The 22,785-nt window shown below is 36.4% G+C and overlaps 1 protein-coding gene across 4 annotated transcripts in view; it reads left to right on the top strand.

Moving 5' to 3' along the window:
- The window catches only part of PIK3C2G (phosphatidylinositol-4-phosphate 3-kinase catalytic subunit type 2 gamma), a 220,371-nt gene that overhangs the window by 44,506 nt on the left and 153,080 nt on the right, over nucleotides 1-22,785 (top strand). For all 4 annotated transcript variants that reach the window (XM_085324048.1, XM_085324047.1, XM_085324049.1 and 1 more), the window contains exons 10-12: nucleotides 6,999-7,194; nucleotides 10,198-10,320; nucleotides 16,137-16,268. In XM_085324048.1, coding sequence (XP_085180174.1) covers nucleotides 6,999-7,194; nucleotides 10,198-10,320; nucleotides 16,137-16,268 — 451 coding nt within the window. The remainder of the gene's footprint in view (nucleotides 1-6,998; nucleotides 7,195-10,197; nucleotides 10,321-16,136; nucleotides 16,269-22,785) is intronic.

Raw genomic sequence — 22,785 nt, 5'->3', positions numbered from 1 at the left:
ATTTATTTATACCAGGAAACCTTCCGCTACAAAGACTGATACTTTTCTGTTTGTTCCTGACGCACCCTTAATGCCATAAGAATTGCAGAATCCATCTGGCAAGGTAATATTAGAAACCACAACTGCGAGTCAGAACTTGTCAGCATATTAGTAATTCTGTGGAGAAGCGTGCTTTCAAAGCTGTCTGAGGTAACCAAAATCCTACTTAGGTGATCACATGCAATGACATACATTCTATGTATGTATTAATATAATAACAGCTAGACCTAGTACATAAAATTGCTTCTGAAAGCCAGCAAACTATGTAAAGCTAAAGAATTTGAACAGAAAGGTCTAGTCATGACCATGTTAAGGTCATGTCCAATAAACCAAAGAAGTCCTAGAGCAATGGTCCAACACTGATCTGCTGGAAGCTAGGCATAATGTGTGTGCACTTACCCCTCACCACCAAGAAGTGAATAAAGCTATCTCACTTTTATATAATATTTCACTTTTTTTTGAACAAAGCTATTTCATCTTTTGTCTTTGAGATCATCAGCATTCCTCAGCCACCTATCTCCTCAGTGCTTACCTTCCTGAAAATGCCAGGGGGAGTAAAAGGCATCTCGTCCTTTCACCTGGGGAGACTGAGTCTGAGAGGAATCCAAATTTTATTTTCACCCACTAAGTAAAAAACACCAGAAAGGTGAGAAGCACAGTTTTGCTGAAACCACCTTTGCATTTCTTTCTTCACCTCCTTCACTTCCTGTCCCCTTTCTACTTTATTATGCTTAGCTGGCTGGAATTGCAGGCGTGCAAAAACTGTCAAGCCTGCAGTCAACAAAACAAAGTAAATTTGTCCAGTACCTTGCCCAGTACTGGTAGGTTTTTTACCGCATCTCAGGGAAGCTGAAAACCACACACTTTGCTTTCTTTAGCAGCACAATTGCAAATGAAGTTAGCTATGACATCTGGGGAGGGGACAGAAAGCATTTCCTATTCATGCTGTTCTTTCTTGTCCCTTATGTGTATCTTCAAGAAAACAGAATCAAACTCTTAACAGCAAGAGCATCAATCACTTACTCCAACAAGAATTTTCCTTTTCCACTCYTCCTCCTTTCCCCAAATGATAATTATTACCTTAACTGTCATAAAAGACTCTCAAACAGGGTTCTGCTTGTCTTCATTATAGCTTCTCTCTACCACAAAAGAGAAAAAGATAAAGGATACTACTGCAGTGAAAGCCATACTTAATTTGTTTAGAAAATGCTTTAATCTTTTTTTTAATAAAAGAATGATAGAGGTTTAATATTAGTCATTCACCATGGACAAAGACTGTATTCAAGATCTCCAACCTTGATTTATTGTTGCAATAAATAGCTGTATTAAGTGTTACCTCTGTGGACCAAATTATTCCATCACTGTGAACAGAGCAGTACTCGTCCATGTTAAGTCTAAGTCTGGATCATGTTCTGGTCTCTCTGTATGAAGTCCTTAGAAAATTGTATTAATGTTTTTGTGCTCAAACTGTTTTATTTTCCTTTTATTTATTTATTTATTTATTTTAAATAAATATTTAATTATTTTAAATAAATATTTATTTATTCATTTTCCTTTTATTTTTTCTTCTTAAATATAAGGAAGGATAATAATTTCTAGACATTACCACCTTTATGCAGTATAAAATATTCACAGATTAAAGAAAAATTCAAATTAATAAAGTTTTGATGTTGTAATTTGCTGCTATCCAGAGGATGGAAAGGCAGGCTGCCAGTCAATACAAAACTCAGTCTATGTGTCTTTCTCAAAAGTTGATGAATGAATCTTTGTACAGGTGCCTGCAGCCTTGTAACTTCTAGCAGGGATTTCAGTAGATCAGACAAAATAAGCAACTTTTGGAATTTGATCAATAGGGCTTTGGGACATCTTCCCAGAAATTCTGGTATGCACCCTGAGCTGATAATAGTGAATTAACAGTCTGTTCCTACTGAAGTACTAGAGTTTCTGTCTTTTGGACTGAATGTGGAAAACGGTATCTTGATGATGATACATGTAATGAACTTGTCATTACATTTAGAGGTGTAAAGTTTCACAAACTGAATTTGGAATTTGATAGTTACTTCTAGACTTGATCCAAAAAATATTCACCAAAGAAAGTAGAAGGGAAAAGATGAAAAAATTTTGGAGGTTTTTCCATGTAAAACTGAAAACTATTCCTCCTTCTTTCCCTGGAACAAAGCTGTTATACTAATGTTTCAGAAAGGTGACTTTTTGTTTCAGAATATGCAAAAATGTCAAGAGCTTGTATTGATTACGTTCCATCTGTGTAAATTTTTCCTATATTGTTTTTAAATATAAGCATGAAGTTTTACTTCTAAGTTGTTGTTGTGCTTCATGCTAATATATTTTTCTGAAAGTCAGGCTTTTTAACCAAGACCAACTTTTATATAACTTCTACATCCCCCTCCTCCTAGAACATCAGATACAGTTTAACAGGGCATTGGAGAGCGTATAGTAGCAGGCGAGTAGAATCATAGAATCAGTAAGGTTGGAAGGGACCTCTGGAGATCATCTAGTCCAACCCCCCTGCTCAAGCAGGGAAACAACTGGCYYATATGGGGATTGAACCCRTGAGCYTGGCGTTATTAGTACCATGCTCTAACCAACTGAGCTAAACCTAGAAGACTTCAAGTTTTTTTCAAGAGCTAATCCATAGAGTTATCCAGGTAACAAGATGAAAAGGGAAGATAGTTTCAAACAATTGGATAAATATTGGTGCTTGGAAACTCTGTATTTCATCARTTTTTGCATCATAACCTTTCAATGTCTTGCTACCTCCTTGTCATTATGATGGTCTAATTAATACTGCTTAACCCTTTTTTAGTCTGGAAAGAAATTGTATTTACTCTCTTTCCTCTCTCTGAAAATAAGTAGGAGGGAGTAATATTAAACTTGTGTTCTCCAAGATATATTTAAAGTATCATAAGAGTATTAGTCCTGCCTCCAGGATTCTGCACAACCAGGTATTTTTCCTGGAGAAAATACATGCAAAGGATCAGGCAGAGCATGTTTTATAGGCATTAAATTGATATAATTTGCTATGCAATAGTAGCAAAATACTTACTCTGTTAGAAGGTCTGACACTGAACTAATATATAAATTGTAATACTGGATGAAGAGGAAGAAAGAAAATCATCTGCTATAAGAAATAAGCTAGTGTGTTCTTTATTGAATCTTGATGGCACATGCATGTATATTCATAAACACTTTAGGGAACTGCATGGATTATTCTGTTTGTCACCAAGGGTGAAATTCATTTCTTCAGATGTCATGTGCAAGGAACACATGTCAAAAATAAGCGTATCTGGGAGCCACATATCGATTCCTTACCTAGGCTAGCACTTCCCTTGGTCTCATCTCATTTCTGTAATATGGCAACGAGAAGGTGATGCCAACTAATTTCATACCAGAAATAAAATACAAGGCTTGAGTTGTGAGGTTATTAATCTTGGTCACAGTCCGCTTTGTGATGTGATGTATTCGTCGTTCCCCTAGGTGCTAACTGTGCCTGAGATGCCTTTCTAAAAAATAGATTCTGGCATATCTGAAGCTGTGGATCTGCTATAGGAAGTCTGCATCCTGTGCTATGTAAATCAGTGAAACATCATAGTCCTTTCTCATTTAAGATGTATGAATCATAAAAGTCATTAAAAGCAGTAAGATCATCTAGGTAATGTGATCTCAGCATACCAACCCAATTCAGTAGTTCGTAAAAATGCAGTCAGTGAAAAGATGTTGACCAGCTCATGTGAGCAATGGACGTTTGCAGACTAGCCAAAATGTTTGCCTCTAATTTACTTAATTGACACTGGACTTGATGARCAAGCAAGCAGGGGGCAAAAAGCATGACTGTAGCCCAGAGGCCGCAGAATAGTTTTAAATTGAGAGCTCTCAAGAGTCRGAAAATAAATGAAGAAAAAAATCTTACAGCTGCAGACCAGGTTATACTTGAACTTTYGTTTACACCTGGGGAACAGCTGGGTTCCCGAGAAGATTGTCATACTGGATCTCCTAGWAAATAGATAAATAAGTAATGCTGAAGTTTCATTCCTCTCCCTTTATTAGCAGACAGACTGATTGCTCCATTGCTGTCCTCAGCCCTCACTCTCTGTCTTAGCAAGTGAACCAGACTGTAGTGCCCCCCGGCTCTTTTTCCGAAACCAGCTCAGTTTCTACAGTTGGGCACAGACTCGACAAGCCCTTGGGCAAAAGATGGAATTTCTTTTGAGGGAGAGAGAGAGAAAAAGAACAAAGATTTCCAGTCCCCTTCAGCGGGAGCCTCACTGACATTTTCTGTAACTAAGTGAGCACTTTTAACCCTGTGCCATTTAGCCACATGGATCTTGCAGAATGGGCAGGTCCTGGACACCCAGGAACATTTTCCCCCCTCACCACAGACAGAATGAAACATGCTGTAAATAAATGAGGCAAAAAATAGACCTCTGCCTTACTTTTCCTTTTTTTTTTTCTGCTCCCCCACCCCCTTGCAGTGCCTGACATTCATTTTTTTATCTCAGCTGATTAGAATCATTCTTCTACAAATACAGCACAYGGACAAGATAATTTGGATACTGTGACAGGCATATTGTACCTTAGTCACTTCCTGCATGGCATGTGCAAATATTCTATTATGGAAAATATTTTTCCATTACACCACTGTGTATATTTGGGGATTTTTTTTTTATATCCAATGAGTGTTCCCTTCTTGCTGTTGTTTGGTTAACATGTGATAACATTTCCTTTTGTTCTAAAGACAAAATTTGAAACATTCCCTTACAGTCTACATTATAGATTGTGTAAAAATTGCTGCTGGCCGAAGGGCATGTTTCAACAAATGCCAGGAATGTTACAAAGATGCTGAACTAAGTTTCACCTCCTTTCAGGAAAAAAGAAAGATGAAAAGATGGAAAGGTTTTATTCACTTCAGTGTGTCAGTGTGCATAAATAAGGACTTGCTATTGTTATATCTAGCCATCTCCCACTTTGGTTAGGTTCCAGCTGGGGAGTCTCCTAAATAGCTGGTTTTTATCAATATCAGTAGTTCRTTACTTTTCAGATAAAATAGAAAGTATTGGTTCAAAATCTTCACTTTGTCAAATAGAACATTGTCCTTATAGTGCTAAAATCATAATCCACTGATGTCCTCTTTTGGAACTCTTAAAGAAGATTTTATGCATACTGCTGTGGTTAATTTTTTAGAATGTAGAAGAATTCAGAGCAAATTTAAACTTTTAGTTTGGAAGCTACTAAGTTGTTATAAATCCAAGAGTGTTGGGTTTGAGGATAAAATCGTATCCTACAGAAAATGTATTAGAGCAAAAGATTTATTCAGAACAATTGTGGTAAAGGAGGATAAAGGGGGAAAGTAATAAAGAGAATGAATAAAAAGATGATAAGAAACATAATGCTAGGCAAAAAAGTATATATATATAAATCAGAGTAAAGGACTGGATTTTGTTACCTTATTAATCTCTGAAATTATTTTGTTGWCAAACAACATTTTGTTGTCATGTGGAAGATACATTACAAAACACAGCATACTAGCCAATCCTTCATGAATGTCATGTGGTGTCAGTATTTCCAAGAGCAAACCCCAGTATATGCCAAACTATTGTAATGTTATGTATTGTTGTGCTGTGACATAGTTAAAATCTGTTTAGTTTAGAATGAAGACTGAAATAAATCCTTCACATTGTTATCCATGTATTTTGTGACTCAAAGATCTGGAGTATTTGCTAGTTTAAAGGCAAAAGATATCAAAATAGGGGAATAAAATACTAGTCTTAAGATGCGTTCTTCGACATTTCTAGCAGGAAAATGAGATAGCTAAGTCCAGTGAATCATTGGATCTGTATCTGAAGTAGGGCAGGATTCTTGCTTCTCTTCCAAGTATAAAAAGCTAATATAACCACGTTTGGGGGCTTTTCCTAATCCCATGACAATTTTCTAATTGGAATGGTGTTCTTCAAAGCCATGGCAGGACATAATGTAGGAAATATGTCAGGAATTGTGGCTGAAAGTGCTGGAAGTGCATTCTGGGTCATGTAATCATGTGGGAGAGAGAGGAGAAAAGTGAGAATTGGGTACCCTCTTGGAAGACGGAGCGTCCTGGTCCTGRAATGATGCAGTGCACCCTGACACACACTCCTTTCTCTCTCACCCTGTCCCTTGCCTGAGAATTCAAGAGAGTGCTTGTACCAGCTCTGCTCCCTCGACGGAGGCTGCCAGGGCTGGGGATTTTAATCTGCACTGGTAATCACGTAGTACCTAGCTGCTCCAGAAACATGTGCCAGTGACTGCAAAAAAAGAGCAACAGAGAGCTGAAGCTGCAAGAAGTAATGTAAATAAAGGTGTGATATAAATGAGAGTACAGCCTGCAATTGATACATCCGTGTAGATATGTATTTTAGTGTCTGTCATTGTGGARTGTTACAACCAATCCGTGACCATCTGAATGCTTAGTATGCCTGAGTGTAGCTGGTATTATATATATATTTCATGAGTTGTTTATCTACAGTTGCAACAGCTAGATAGTCTTAAAATGTAACTAGCGCCTCTCCTCCACTGTACTGCTGTTTTGCCATTTCCCTTCAAATAAGTAGCCATGTAGCTGCAGAAATTACAAAATGGCCTACATAATAAAAATCCTTGCAGCACAAAAAATTAAGAGACTAAAATGACGTATCTGAGACACATACTGACTTGCTGTAGTTTAAAAGTTTAAATGCTTTAATTTGAAGGCGCTGTAATGAAAGACTGTTAATGATGCACCAGAAATGAGCTATGGCTTGTTTCAAAAGCACAGATGGTTAATTGACTTCAGTTGGTAGGTTATGTTGTTTTAATTAAATTTTATTAGGAAGCATTTCAAAGCTATAACTGATGGTTTAAGATAAATATACTTCTTTACAAATCGCCTATTGCTAACCTTTGTTTATTTCTCTCTCTCCTTTTTTCAGCGTTAATAGAGGATGCTGTGACTGAGCTGTCCGTGGCCATCTCTCGCCTCATCCATGTTTATAGCTGTAGCTTTGATGCAGATTTTCAGCTTGCCAGCRTACCTAAAAGTCCTTCATGTGCAGATATCAACCTAGATTCCCAGCTCAGCTTCACAGTTTATGCTGCCCATAACATCCCAGAAGCTTGGGTGAGCAGGTAGGAGACTTCAGTAGGTGTTGTCAAGAAGGGGTGTTGTCAGCTCTTACAACCATGTGTTTCACAGATACTAGTTTTCCTCCAGAGGTTTGGTGATACTACTATATTCATATTAGAGATTGAGCAAGTGGATGTATCTCCACTGTTTTTCTAGCATAAGGTACACTTAAGCTGACTGACTAGGAGACTTCAAATGCAGTATGCACAAGGAGACTTGAGGAGGTGACCTGGGCAGCTGCCCATGGCCAGAAGCAGGGTGAGAGCGCTGGCCTTGATGGGTGTGGGTAGGTATGCTTGTATGACCTGCTTGCYCAGAGGGAGGGAGGAGGGTGTGTGCTGCGTGCCCAGAGATTTGGGTCAGGACTCAGTGTGGCCTCTGCAGCACAAGTAAGTGAAAGGGTTGAAGACCAGCTTACCAAGTTAAACAGAGCTGTGCTTGGTTAAACTCAGTCTGAACATGACTTATCAGCGCTTTTTACCATTGGTGTATTCAGATTGTATTACTTGGCTAAGCATGTGCATTTTCAATCTTCTCATTATAGATGGTGGTTAAAATCATTATAGTTTATAGGCTTAAGTGTACCCAGTATGTTAGCACAGCAGAGGAAAGCAAAGATGGAGAAAATTTTAATAAAAAAAATTAATAAAAAATATTCTCTTGCACATTGTTTATTTATTCAAATTAGTTGTCTCTTCAGATGACTGTGTTTTTTTCTCTGATTAAAATCAGAGTTCTTTTACTATTCCAGTACAGTTAAAGGAGGACAGAAGACTACAGTCTGGCAATATTATTTTTATGGATGAAAATGCTATTCTCCAATTTTTTATTAATATTTTCCCCTTGTTCCCACTTTACCTTGAATTCTAAATGACTGATTAAAAAACACTGAGATCATTTGCATTAGACTGTGAGCAAGAGAGTACTATACAGCATTTAGCTGTAATTAGCAGTTTAATAAAAATMTGAGAGAATTTGCATTAGCTAAGGTAATAAATACAGAACTATAGTCACTGTCCTGATTTTGCAGATAGTTATAGCATTCCCACTACATTTTACAATTTTCCAGTACAATGTGAAATTATATATGGCCTAAAGTGCACTGGGGACTTSAGTGCTATATTCAAGCATGTGAAAATGAGAATCTCTTTTCCTTCTTAATCTCCCTTTCCAAACTTTCCAATATTCTTAGCCTACATGTACTTCTTAACATAGACTGCAGCTGTGACGCCTACTTTCCTCAGATCCCTTTCCTAACACCATTTGTGTTCCCTCCCCTTATTTCTGAAGCACTGCCTAATTCTGTGCTGGCCATGTTGCATCTTGCTGCTGTTCATAACTTGCTTATTAGTATTTTGCCATCTCTTGCTGTCTATCTCACATTGTTTTACCWTACATCTACATGATAAATGAATTTTCTTCTAGTGGCTTGGGATAAAAGAGAGGGAACTGTGTTTCAGAATCATGTTGATGTCTCCTCAAATCCCTTTAAAGCTCACCTTTGTGAATTAGCTCTTTGTCACTAATTTTACTTCTGTGCTCTCAGCTACCTGTTCCAGTCTTACTGTCCTTCTTAAAAAGATAAGCACAGACCTTCCAAATTGCAAAACAAAACAAATTACCTTTCTTTACGGTATTTTCATYCCTTCTTCTTTCTTTTATCAGTGTTTGTTGTTTTCTATCATTTAAATCTCAAGCAGGTGTGTCCCAACTGATGCCAATGGCATACTGTTGCTAGAGTCATATTTGGCTTCACTTGTTTCTCTAGCCCAGAAAATCAGATTCCTATCTACTTATAGATGATACAAAGTGGTCTTTGGGACAAGACCAGAGAATCATGTCTTTTACCCCATAGGCAGGCTACCTAGGTACAGCGCTTTGYGAAAACGTAGGATGCGTAGAAGGGCATGCACTCTGAGCAACCTTTCTGACTTCAGTTCGGCTGAAGTATCAGGTAAGCATTAACTTCSCAAGGTTAGGGCCTTACGGTACATAAATCAGGGATATATAGGTATGTATCAATACTTCTACTTAAACAGAWGTGTTCAATTACTAACCTTATTAAAATCTATTATTTCCTGCACTATCCTCCAGTTATTTGTAGAGTTTAGACTCTCAAAGAAAAATGTCATATTTAAGAGCAGAAGCATTTCCTATTGATTCTGGTAAAGTATTTTCTTTACATACTACAAATATGCGATCCTTTTCCTTGAATTAAAAGGAAAAAAAGAAGTGCTACAATAATTATAACAATTACCATAACAATCTAGAAAAGATCAACAATCATGCCTGCAAATGAGCCAAAGCCAGGTACCTTTAATCTTCAGATGGTTTCAGATTTCCTGCTCTCCCTCCCTGCCCATCATTCTTGTATAKAACGTGGCCTAATCCTGGGAAGGGCAATTTTGTAGAGGAAGATAGGGAAGTTACAAGACCAATTAAGAGCAGTTAGTTGATTATACAGTATTCCTTTATTTTAGACTATTATTGCGTAAGCTTTCAGTAAGCACWATATGAAACTAGCAGATATCCCTAGATCTAAATTACCCTGTGAAGCTAACYAGCTAAGTGTCCGAAGAATACCAACGCTTAAATGCTTACACTGTCGTAAGTGCTTGTATCCTCTTAAGGATTACCCTGTTTTTCACAGATTGGAAAATATTAGTGCAGATAGATTTACTTGACTGAAGTTGTATGATGAGCAAGTTGTAGCACTCCATAACTTATGTCAACACTTCCCTTGACTGCAATGATGAAAAAATAGCCTTAATGACAAAAATGTGAAGCAGAATCTAAGAGTCTTAAGTACTTTCCTTGAACTCTAACTACAAAAAGATAGCTATATATAATATTATTTTTTAAAACACTCATGAGAGTAATTATTTTAATTATTTCTATAAAGAAGGATGGATCTTCACACATTTCTGAACAATTAGCCCAAAATTTATTCCATTGAACACATTGCATTACAATTAATGTTTTATTTTGTTTTTTTCCCTTTGTAGCTACAAAGCTTTTTCTTTTTCCTGTTCACTAACTTATGCTGGGAAGACAATATGTCAAGTGAAGATTTGCAAAAATATACCAGCTAAAAGATCCTTCTTTTTTCTTGCGGACTGGAATGAGACGTAAGTTTTGGTCTGCGTTTGATACATGCTTTTCTGACAGACTTTACGTGATGAATATTAATTTCTAAAAAGTATAGGACAGAAAGTGCCCTTTGTTATGCTCATTGCTGTGTGTGACAGAAAGTTCTAAATGTCCCAAAGTACTAATACAAAACTAAGTACAGCTAAAAAGATCYACATCTTTTTTATGAATCTTTTATCTGTGAAAAATTAAATCCCATAGAATTCAGAGAAACTGAGAAAGGTTGGAGTAGGAAAGGAGTAGGATAGCAAGAGGAAGAGAAATAGGACTAAACTAAGAAGCTGATTTCAGAATAGCATTCATTTATCACAGCTGGCACTGATAGGATGCTGAAACTGAAAGAAGATGCAACYAAAGGCCATATTTCAGTTTTCTTATTAGAACTTCTGCACTTTGGATCTACATCTAATAGGTAAATCCAACTTGAGAAGCTATTGTAGCATATTTTTAAACAGTCTCCATTTAGAAGGAACAAGGCTGTCAGTTTTTGTATAAAAGCAATCTGCACCCAGGTTTTAAGGTGAGGATTTTAGTTTAAGAGAACAGAGTTTTAGAATAAAGGCTACCAACTATCTGTCACCTACCTGTCTGCTTTGACGAAAATAACTCAATTGAAAAGCAAAGCACACACACATAAACAGTACAAAGTATGTAGTTTATAACTTCTGTTTGCTTGTATCTAAGACACATAAGAGTTTGGAACTGGTCAAATGAAGTAAGACCATTTTCTTGTCAAACCCATTACAGAGAAATTTTGTGTAGCTTTCTTACACAGCACTCCTGAACAGATGTAGGGAATTTAATATGTATGCCCTAAAGGTTCTACTAGGGTTCCAACATAGCTCTTTCAGGCCCTAACATCTGCTTTGATACCTCACTTGAGTCCATGAGGTTTATGTGCTGAACTCTGTCTTTTGTGTGATTGGGAAGAAATTGTTTTTTCTGTATTGAAAAAGAAGTTGGACCATTCCCATTTGCTCTGTAGGAATTTTCATCTTATCCAAGATTAAGGCAAGTGCTGTCTTACAGTACATATGGGCAGATATAATTGAAGTGTAGAGAAATAATTATATTTCTTATGAGTATTTTTGTCTTCTAAGAAGTAGCTGATGCCTTTCTGGAATGCATCCTACACAACCTCTTTATAGACAAAATATAGGGAGATAGAATAGAAATAATTACTTCAGCCATAACTGGAACAGAAACTCTGCTATTCCATTTCCATAAAAATGTAAAGAAATCAGATTAAAGCTGCAGGATTTCTGTTTGAACCTCTCCATCTGCAAAATCAGTATTAAATGCCTACAATTACATCAAAGAGCTCCTTGGAAAAAGAAACAGTTAAGTACGCAAAGCAGATACTTTCGTAGGTCATAGATACTTGTGAGGAGGCTCTTGACATCAGAAACAAGATTTATAATTGTATGAAACACGRTAATATTAGTTTGAAAAGGCTCCTTTATATTTTTTATTGTAGCTTGGATTTCAAAAATCATTTTGAAAATCTAATTCAAATCAATTCCAAACTACATAACCAAAAATGTGTATCTGTCTGGCAGGCTGCACAATTTTTCCTTTAACCATCAAAGGTATTTATGTGGTTTCCACCTAAAACTGATTGGCCCACATTTGTGTAAACCTCAAACCATGAGGGCAGCATTCATGGACCTGATGACCGGAGGTCCAGAAGCACAGGCTGAGAATCTAGGCTGCCAGATATGCCATTATTTTTGTATGCTTTAGCTTGTATCCAGAAGCAGTTTTTGCAAACGAGGCTATTTTTGAGCCAAAATGCGAACTAGATGGGGTGTTTTAAATTAGGTAATAGTCTTCCAAGCAAGAAGTTTCCCTTCTGCCCTTTGAGTCACTACGGTGCTCCTGGGTTGGCAGGGCAGATTCTACATAGCACCAGATGTTTGCAAAGCAGACACTTACTGCAGGACATGAACATGTTGAGGTCATGGCAATAAATTCTGCTCTCATTTCACATACACGTACACATACACATGCTCATAACACAGCACTCAAAGACAAAGTAAAAAGTTCTCACATAAAGGTATGGGCCGGCTGTTTTACTATGTTGTGCTTAACACCATGTAACTCCAGTATAGTATCAGAATATTAATAGCAAAATGATACCATAAGGTATTTCCTTTTGTGATGATATGCAGAGGGAAAGAAATGCTTGCTTTTAATTTGTTTAAAGAATGAAATACTTGTCACGCAGTATAGTGGAGGAGAACGTGTTTGTTGCTTTTTGTGCTAATACTAACCCAGTAAGAAAGAATGAAAAAACAGCACCAAACTTGGCAGAATGATCAGTATATTCAGAGTATTTCAAAACATACAAACAGAAGGAATAATAGGTGTGGTGCCAGTTATTACTGGAGGTACTACATGCCCAGCTGGCATAATTTAAAAAAAATACTCAGGATAGGCTGGTTTGGCTCCCACACAATAACTATACCTATATAAACACTCCTTAGTACTTTGTGTAAGAACTGAAGCAGGAATTAATTAAAAAAATAGAACTTCTTAATGAAGTAAGTGTTACTGCAGTTGTTTTTACACATCAAGTAGCACCATTTCTTACCAGAAGTTCGAGTTACTCAAAATTGTAACTGAGCTGTGTTCACTCTTGCTTATATTTTAGCTGCCTTTCTGAATCTGAAAAGAATATGTTCACAGGAAAAGTTTACAGAGCAGACAAGATTTCGTTTCTGCAAGACTTTTCATTTTGAGTCATAAAGTGGTACTTTCTCATATGTTATTTTCAGTTGATCACAGCCATTGAAAATGTCTGTGACAGAAGGCCACCAGGAATAGCTTCCCCTACATTAGGAAATCACCTAACTTAACCTAGTTAAGTCACCACCCAGTTAGGGATCAATTAGGTCAAAAAATAAACCTAGCTAATTTGAAATGAGTCCTAGTCTTAAATCAGGTCTGATTGGAACAGGATAGAAAAATGGAGSGCAGTGTTTTGATCGTTAGGAATCTGGGGCAGAGAATGTTTATAATAGATAAGACTTACTTTATTTGTTGATTTTCATCTATTTAATATGTGTTTTAAAGTGATTTAACAAGTTACTGTCCGAACTTCAACCCGGTGAGGTTTTTGTTTGAATATACGCTTCTGATAAAGTCTTTTATCATCTTTAGTCCTTCTCAGAATGTTTACAGAAAAGATGGGAATTATTTGGTACCTATCAAGGTTGTCTCATTTAGTATTTTTGCAGTTTATCCTTTTTTTAGGAGTGTACTTTTTGCTATTGAGCTTATATGTTAAATTTAAAAATTGTGATAGTCACCTTGGTGCAGTTTGTGCAGGATCATACTATCTAGCATGTACTCTGCAAAGTCCAAAAGCTTCCACCTTACTTTCCCATCTGCTTCATTTTWTCAGTAACTGAGACTTCTTACTTTCTTCCTTTTTGATTAACTGTCTGATTTTAATGTCTTTGTTCTACCATCTCCTTTCTTTCTCCATTCTCTATAATTTACATTAAACCTACRAAAATATGGAATTAGCATTAAGCCTATCATCCATCACCTCAGATTCTTTCCTGGCTTTGGGTTTCCATCTTCCTCATATTTTGTTTGGCTTGTCTGTATAGTTTATACTCTGTCTGAGGGCAAAGTGTGAGYTGCCCTGGAGCGCGCTCAGGCTACTAGGCCTTCAGCCTTGGAAACCAGCTGTATAACTTCATCTTACATCTGTAAACAGCGCCTTCTCAGTGAATAGCGTGCTTGTTCTTCTCTACTGCTGTTGAAATTGTTCACCCACGAGATGTCTTGTTTTTGGCCACCGTTCCATTCTCTGTTTCTTCCTGTCAGTCGTTCATCTGTCTTGACCTCAGGCAGTCAGGGAGGATGACACCAACCAGATACACTTAGACATATTAATCAAAGTTCTTAAATAAAGTGCAGATATTCCCCCTTTTCATTGTGTATCAAATATCATTGAAAGGGAGATTTTGCTTATCTTTGACGATGGTTTAAGTCTCAGGTTGTCTAACTCTTGCTAAAGTCTCCAGGTTCTTTTCTTAGAGATGTACATCAGGTAGTGCCCTATATTGTGTCCTAGGGAATTTCTGCCAAGCAACTGCTTTCTGCAGTGAGAAAGATACTGTGTGTTTTTTTTTTCATTTCTCCAAATTCACAAGGAGTGTTTAAAAAATCTATATTAGAAAATGTAGGTATTGTTCTTATTTTTGTCTCTTCACAGCAAGTATTAATGATGCTTTAAAGTTAAGTGTAGCTGTTGTAGAGTGGCTTTATGTAATGTGAACAGAGTTGTTGGCCTGTAAATAAAAAGACAGAGAACAAGCTATCTCTGGCATGTGTAAAAGTTCAGTTGCCAAATGATAGTTTTAACTGATTATGAATAAGAGAGAGGGCATAAGAGAGGGAAAGCAGAATCTAAAGCTATAAATAAAGACACATGGGAAAACAGTTAAGAATCRTTTCTTAATTCTATTGGTGTTAATTAGAGTGGGAAATTGTTGTTTTGCTTTATTACACAAAGCGAGGGGTATGCAAATTTGAATAATTTCCAAAATGTTTAGGACTGATCATGTGAATCTTGACATTAATACTAATTTGGAGTACTTGAGAACTTCACCTGAAATGATCTACTTTCTTGCAGTAACTCCTGAGTGTATTAAAGGAAGCTTTCCTGAAACTAAAGGAATTTTGACAGATTTGTAGTGACAGAAGTGAGAGTAAAATTATATGCTAATTTTACATTACAGTGCTGCTTTGTCTCATTTCTGCTACCCATAATCATTATGTTTTCCAGCCAACTATATTTTTAAATACTGATTTCAACATTTGCTCACTACTTAACTAAGACTGTAAATTTTTWAAAATGCTGAAAGTTGCATTGTTCTGCCCATTTAGATTGAGTATCTGAAAATTTAATGCATTTTGTATTATTTATATTTATGTTCTAGGTCTGGATTCAAGTTATGCAGATTTTTTCATTTTCTTAGTGCTTATGTTGTCAATATAGAATAATTCCTTTAGGTCTTAGCTCTTAATATTGATTTTGTTTGCACAGAAAATATAATTAATTTCATTTTCCAGCTGAGAAATTTAAGTTTCTACTGAATATATGTGGAAAAAAAATAGAAATGCACCTTACACCATAAACTTCAGCAAGAAGAGGAACTTCCCTAGGGTAGTCACATACATACATTTTTCATACAGTGTGAAATTATCTTAATTATTAGAATTGTTGTAATTTAAGGTTTTTAAACCAATTCATATAATCCATATAAACAAACTGAATTATCAACTAGGTTGCTAATGATCAGTACAATGCTGAAATTAATACTGATATATATGTTTTTTTTWAAGGAGAAACTTGAATCATTTGTTGCTTTTAAGACAAGATCTGCCTCCACTTTTGATTTCATTAGAAGTTGCCTTTGTCCCTAAAGACAGTAAGCTGGCCAATAACTGTTAGTTTACAATTCAGTCCCYAGTGGGTTCTTCTGAAATTGTCATTCATTGATAAGGCCATTCTATGGCAAAAGCTGTTCCTGCTTTTCTTAGCTCAGTGATTACCCATTGCAGTGATTATGTACGATTCAGTGTTTTTATATGCCTCTTCTCCTGTACTCTGACCCCGCATTAACTGTTGGCAAAGCTTGCCAGGCTGTTGAAAGGATCTGTCGGTTGTATTTTCCTTYGGAGAATTGCACCCTTGCAATATGTGGCTTGATATATGTGTTATGTAACAGTGCTAAAATACTTCTTAAAATTTTTCTCTTTTCGGATTTTCTTTTAGAATCAACTTTCCTCTACGAATAAAGGCTCTTCCCAGAGAGACTATGCTGACAATAAAACTACTTGGAGTGAACAGTGCCTCTAAAAATACAGAAGTGCTTGCTTGGACGTGCTCCCCATTGTATCCAAAACAGTAAGTTCAATTTTGTATGACAGCTTAAAAAAAGAGCATTCTTGAATATTATTGCRCTCAACTTGGGAGGAATATACAAGCAGAGAAATACTCATTTGAGAACCTTGCTATAATAAGGCTGAGACAGTAACTTACGGTAAACTGTACCTGATAGGCCTATAAGAGCCCTATGCATGAGCTTTTCTTTCTGTGAAGAGTTCTTGCAAATACATTGGTGCTGGATTTTGGCTTTTATAACTATTTAACATACAGTCATGCTTCTCAGCCTGTTGAAAGGCCTTCCTGTACCCTTTGCTGTAGCTCTCCAGTTTCCTTCTCAACTTTGCCATTTGTTCACAATTATTTSTTTTTTGAATGTGTTTTCCTTTCTCACATCTGTTCATTCTATCAAAATTGGGACTGCTAGTGATGACCACATTGAGCACCTTTCCCTCTACAGAGCACTTCAGAAGCTTTATCTTCTTTTTTAACTTCTCCACTCAGTGTAGCAGGGGTTTAAAGATGCTTGTAGACTTGAGTATCTCTACAGTGATACATAAGCAAAGATTTAGGGTAAATTTTCCACAGTAGGTTAAATATATTTTAAAAGTACTAAGACATCTTAATTTTCAATTAGGCCATTATAATAATACTTAATTTGTATATTTAATTTTATATAGACTCCATACCCCTGTCCCCTRTATGCCTCCAAATAAGATTCACAACAGCTGCATTGCAAAGTGCACAGCTGCCTAAGTTGGGCAATAGAGAGGTATGTTCAAGCCTCGCAAATTTCTGCATAAGCATCCAGCTCTCAGCTGTAGCACTTTTTGTCATCTTAAGATCTCTTCATCTGCTTCTGCATATGATGGCATCCTCTATTAAAAAAAAAAAAAAAAAAAAAAAAATTGTTGGGGGGGAAAGCCCTAATTGCATTTATGCATTTACTATATATGAAAGAAACTAGGTTCCATTGAATTTTTAGGCCAAGAGCTTTAAAACACTAGCCTGTAGGCTGGACTGAGCTAGATGCTCTTTCTGTCTTTTCAGAAGAGAATTGAAGATTCATTTGTTCAGAGAAAGAGAGCGTGTTTCTGTGACTTAGTGATTAGAGCACTTTAACAGGAAGGAAGGAAGGAGCGAAAGAGGGAAGGAGGGAGTGGAGGAAGGAAGGAGAGAAAGAAGGGAGGAAGGAAAACATAAATCAAGTCTCTGCTCCAAGGAATGCTTAAGCATTTTATTCAATGACCTCTTTCATTAGGCTAGTCTATAGAAAAGGGTGCAGCACTCACTCTTCCACTGTGTATRTTCAAAAAACAAGAACATGCATTATGCTTATTTTGAGTATTTCTATCTTTCTGATGCTTAGGATGAAGTAGATAGAGAAATGTATCTTGGCTCAGAGTCTGATTTGAACTGAAGTGTTAGAAATGTGCTGAGTCCCAACAAGGTGATGTGTGCTGGGTACGTGCAGAAGCTGAGCATTAGGCACGGAAGCTTAACTGGAGAACACTTAGGCACTTTTGGAGGTAAACGGGCTAGCTGAGCATCCTTTTCTTGAGGACCTATGTTGTACTAGAGTTTTCTTCTCAATATTCAAGTCCTAAAGGAAAGATTTTTTGGAAGATTTGAGACCCCTCAGCTTACTGTGATACATGTTTCATATATGCCTTGAAAGTTAGTATACTAATGTTTGTTAGGTAGATCCCCAAGTCATCTAGGCAATTTTGAATTTTACTGAGAAACAGCTTCATTCTTTTATGGCATAAATAATCAGCACAGTGAAAGGAATACAAGGTTACTTTCCTTTCATCTGCTGTGCAATTGTACAGATCACTGCAGAAGTGACCTTCAAAGCAGAAATAAAAGTTGAAGTGTTTGAGGAGGAATGATTTAGGAATAATATGTGCAGCATCCCCTAATGTTAGCTGAGTTGTGAACAGCTATAGGAATTACTAACACACAGAAGTTTAAGTGCTTTTTCCACTTTTAGCCAGCCACAGCTCCACAAAATTATTCGTTCACCGTGATTTGAATTGATAGACTGATTGAAAAAAATAAAGGTACCCCTGAAATTCCTTCTGAAATGTAAAACTTAGATATCTGAACATCTACCCCATCTGCTATTCCATTTCCTTGAAAGTCATAAATATTTTTTTACTAGAGTAAACTGGCTCTCAAGAGATTAACTATTTAGTTAATCTACTATTACTACAAACTATTTAGTTAGTAAGCTAGCTTTCAAGATTAACTACTTAGAAAGTGGCAGGAATAAAACTGTCAGGTGGTTCTGAATGGATAATATTGTTAGTTAGTTGAAGCAACTGAGAAGCAAAAGTAGGAATTTGAGAGACCATTTCCTATTTCACAAGAAAATAAAATAATCATTTTTTTTTAATTTAGCTCGCTGCTTTTGATAAAACATTAATAAAGTGAGCAGTGAACAATGAACCAAATCTTGCTCCTGGCACGAATCTAAACTTCAAGACTCATTTCAGTAGGATACTTCTGAATATGAAAGTGCATACCAAGAAAAGGTTTGTGCCTGTACTGTCATGCTAACACTGGAGAGTACTATGGCAAAGAGTATGCTATTACGGTATCTAGATGAACTGACTCTGCAAGTGTATCTAAAGAGATTAAGGAAAGCTGGCTAGGAAATCTCTGAGAAAGCATTTCTGAGAYGGAAAATACCACTTTTCTAATTTTCACAGAAATGAGTTTGAATCTTGAAAAATTCTCAACTGATTCTCAGATCTAGGATTTAATTTATAGTGCAAAGGAGAAGAATAAGCTCTTTGAAGAAGCCAGTAGCCCTGATGTATTTGCCTGGGCCACGAAACATCCTTTTCAAATCCTTGTCCTAGCTGACCACTGAGCCATTCTTCACAGGGTCAGCAAAGAGGAGGAGAGAGAGTAGCCTCTTTTTCTCAWTTTAAATATATTTTTTTARTATTTCTTTTCTGGTTAAACAAYGGAAAAAGAAAATAAATGTCAAACCATTTTTTAAAACACAGTTCCTGATTTTTACCTCAATATTCTAATTATATTCTAATTAAAAACACATGAATGCTGTTCAAACTGTCTGTGGCTGATGTTAAAAGGAAAAAAAAAGTTGAAATGATCAAGTTTTTTCTATTCCAGATATTACTTGGGAATCTTGAAGATCTTAAAGTTACCTAGCAGAAAAAAAAAAATAGACTGTAAATTTACTACTCTCTATAGGTTTGCTATCCATTTTCTTTTCCAAAATGTAGTTGTCACTGTATGGTGGCACTCTGCTTTGTAACTTAATAATCAAGTTATTTATTTATTTTTAGTATAATCTGAAGAAAAGCTGAACAATTGCTTATTTTAATATATGATATGTACGAGTCACTTTCATCAGTATCATCAGTTTCATCAGTGTGGAAAGCTTCTTACCCTTATGGTCAGGACCATGTCGAAGTCCTATGCCAGATCAAAGGGCTATAASTTTTCTCTGGGATTTTAACATTCTAGTTCTTCTCTGAACAAAATATTAGCTAAGCGTAGTGTATGAGAAGTATATATATATATATAAAAAAAAAACTTGCTTAAAGCAAGCATACTACTTACTATTCAGCAATCTGTTTTTCATTCCAGTTCTTTCCACATACCCTGCCCGTATTCAAACCACACAAACCCTAAAGATGATCTCATGAATTTGACTTGTTTTGTTTTGTTTCCATTAAGRGCTTGTCAGTGAGTAGATGTTAGTAAATTTCAGATTTGTTTATTTGAAATTATTTTCTGAATTCTGGTAATGTCTCACACTATTCTGAGCGTTCTCTTGCAGCTTGTTGGTTTAAAATATGACTGGCTGATGGATGTACTGGGCACCTTCTCTACTCCTTATCAAATGTATACCTGCATTATTGCTTACCAGCTTTGCATGTTTCTCCACAAATGCTCTTACCTTTTACAAAACTATCTTCCTACCAAAATTCTGCAATGTTTGCCTAACTGTAATTGTTTACCTTAAAATTATTGCTTATAAATTTCTTTGTTAACTTCATTGATATGTTTTTGCAGAACAAGTGTGAAAGAATTAGGAACACAACTGAAGCAAATTTGTTTCAGAAGTCTTGAATAATCTGATAATTTTATATTTGCAATATTCTGCAACTTCAAATTTATGGAGGTCATTTAAACTAGAAATTATGAAAATGAAAGATGTGGTCCTTCTAGATGTCTGTAGGACATTTAGCATTACTTTACAGATGAAAATTACATCTCTAATTTGAGTGTTCTAGAGTGTTCGAGTACTCGTAATTATGATAAAATATTTATTTCATGGTATCATTCCAGTGCAGAATAAAGACTGCTTGGCCAATAAACTATGTATTTTTTTATAGCTTAGCAGCTCTGAATTTCCTTTAAATTTAACTTCAACCCTGAATTATTGAGGTTTGTAATGTCAGGTTTGGGGATAAYTGCATTATTCTTGTACTGTGTTTTGCCCTCATTTTACTGGTTTGTCCAGTCCAAACCGTAACTTTAATGTTGTATTCATTTAGGAATGAAAACAAGACTGCTTACTTATCCAGTAGGTGAGCTGCTGCATCCTCATTTTTCTCCTTATCAGATAGTTGGCTTTATATAGGATATATTATATCCCTAAATCGGCGCCAGTAAGCAAGCCAGTGACAGTACATCTTGATGGTGTACTGTCTCAAGAAGGCTTATTAAACTCAAGAGGCTGTTCAAAAAGTGTTTGCAAACCAAAGTGCCAACTTTCTATTCGTTCACATCAGGAAAACTTGTTTGTCTCTTGAGCTGAATAGTTTAAATATCCAGAGCTAATTAAGAAATCAGAAATCCATCATTTGGGGCAATTTGGGAGATGTAATGTCTCCCACAGTACCCATTGCTCTGAGTTCACTGATTCTAATAACACGATTTATTTTGAAGTGGTATTTCCAAATCTGACAGAGAAAGCAACACAATTTTCCTCTTGCTGGGCTTGATGAGTGAAGTCTCCCATGTGACTTCGGGGCACAAAGTTGAACTTGTAAGTTAGAATAACTTGACCTGCTCTTAAACCACACTATCCTTGTGATCTGTAATGATACAGGAAGTTTATTTCATCTCCTGTTATAAACAAGAGTTGGGAATCTATGCGATTCCAAGTCTTTCCATCTGCCCTGGCTTTGCATGAGCATGTAAATAGATAAATGGCAGCAAGCACATAGCAGCGCTTGTGTATTCACCTTCTGATGTGCTTTCTGCTGAAGAGGACTTTTCCAGTTGCATCATGGAAGCCATCCTCTTTGACTGTGATCATTTGTAGTTCTTGCATACACTTTAAAAAAGGTCATCATCACTATCTTCACTTTATAGAGGGGAAAAGGGAGGGGCAGAATGGGGAATGATCTGCCTCAGCTCATCAGCAGTCCCAGGTAGCAGAGATAGGAATCTCTCTTGTCAGTAAAGGTTATGGTTTTCATGCTTCAGATGTCGAATCCTTCCTTTTCTCAATGGATACTGTACACTTTCCTGTTTAATTTTCTTTTTTTAAAATAATGATGTGCCATGTTCCAGTTTTATTTGCCTGTTTGGCTCCACAGTGATGGATATCTTTTCACATGTTTTGCAGATGTCTCTTGAGTTTCCAGACTAAACTTAGTCTGAAGAGTGATTTACTGATGGAAGCTGAATAAGCTGCTCACTAATTTGTAAACATACACATTAGGATGGTTTATATATTGGCAATAAATATCCGTTTAGTWAACATTCATTTTTACTAGGAGATATCATCTCCATACTATCCAAGTGGTTTTATGTCTCTGTTTTTCTCACAATCTCATCATCTGCTTTTACATGGGAAAGAACAATCTTCTCCGTCCAGCAAAGATACATCCTCTGGTCTACAGCTCTGAGAAGCCCATCTACCTATTCTTCCTTATCTTTGTGGTCAGTCTTTAACTACATCTATGCAAGCTGCAAATGAGCTGAAATACTGAGTTCTGGGAAAAGCCTCAATTAAACATTTCTGCACTGCCTCTGACATCTAAGCTCCTTCTCTTATCTGCCTGTATCTAATGAATTTCCAGGTTTAACAGGAAAGAACCACTGTATGGATTCTTTTTTAAAGCTCCATATAGTTTTAGCGCACAATATGATAGTGATCGGCAATAATAAGAGCACAAAAGGATAATGTAATCTTTATGTTCATTCAGTTCTCAACTACTCTTCCTCCTGCTACCAAATGTGCCACTTGGTCTAAATTATGATATAAACAGCTGACTATAAGGGAGTGGTTGAAGAGGTGCAACTCATTTAATAAAAGTCACCTAGGTAGACATCACAATATATTTCAGCCACCCTTGATCTGTTCTACATTCACATCAGTGACCTGAATGTGAAAGGCTTCATATCACACAACTAGTTTCCTGAGTGTACTATTTGTTCACATCACAGTTCCTTTCTCTGTTCCCCTCCTTCTACACCTRTACCTACAACTGCCAAAGAAACTTTAGAAAATGTCATTGTCTTGACTCCTCCTGAGCTGTACTCT

The sequence above is a fragment of the Rhea americana genome, unplaced genomic scaffold (genome assembly GCF_003343005.1).
Source record: "Rhea americana isolate MKP2758 unplaced genomic scaffold, rheAme1 scaffold_9, whole genome shotgun sequence".
NCBI classification, from domain to species: domain Eukaryota; kingdom Metazoa; phylum Chordata; class Aves; order Rheiformes; family Rheidae; genus Rhea; species Rhea americana.
The sequence above is the reverse complement of the archived record's forward strand: the minus strand, read 5'-3'. Positions and strand labels throughout refer to the sequence as shown.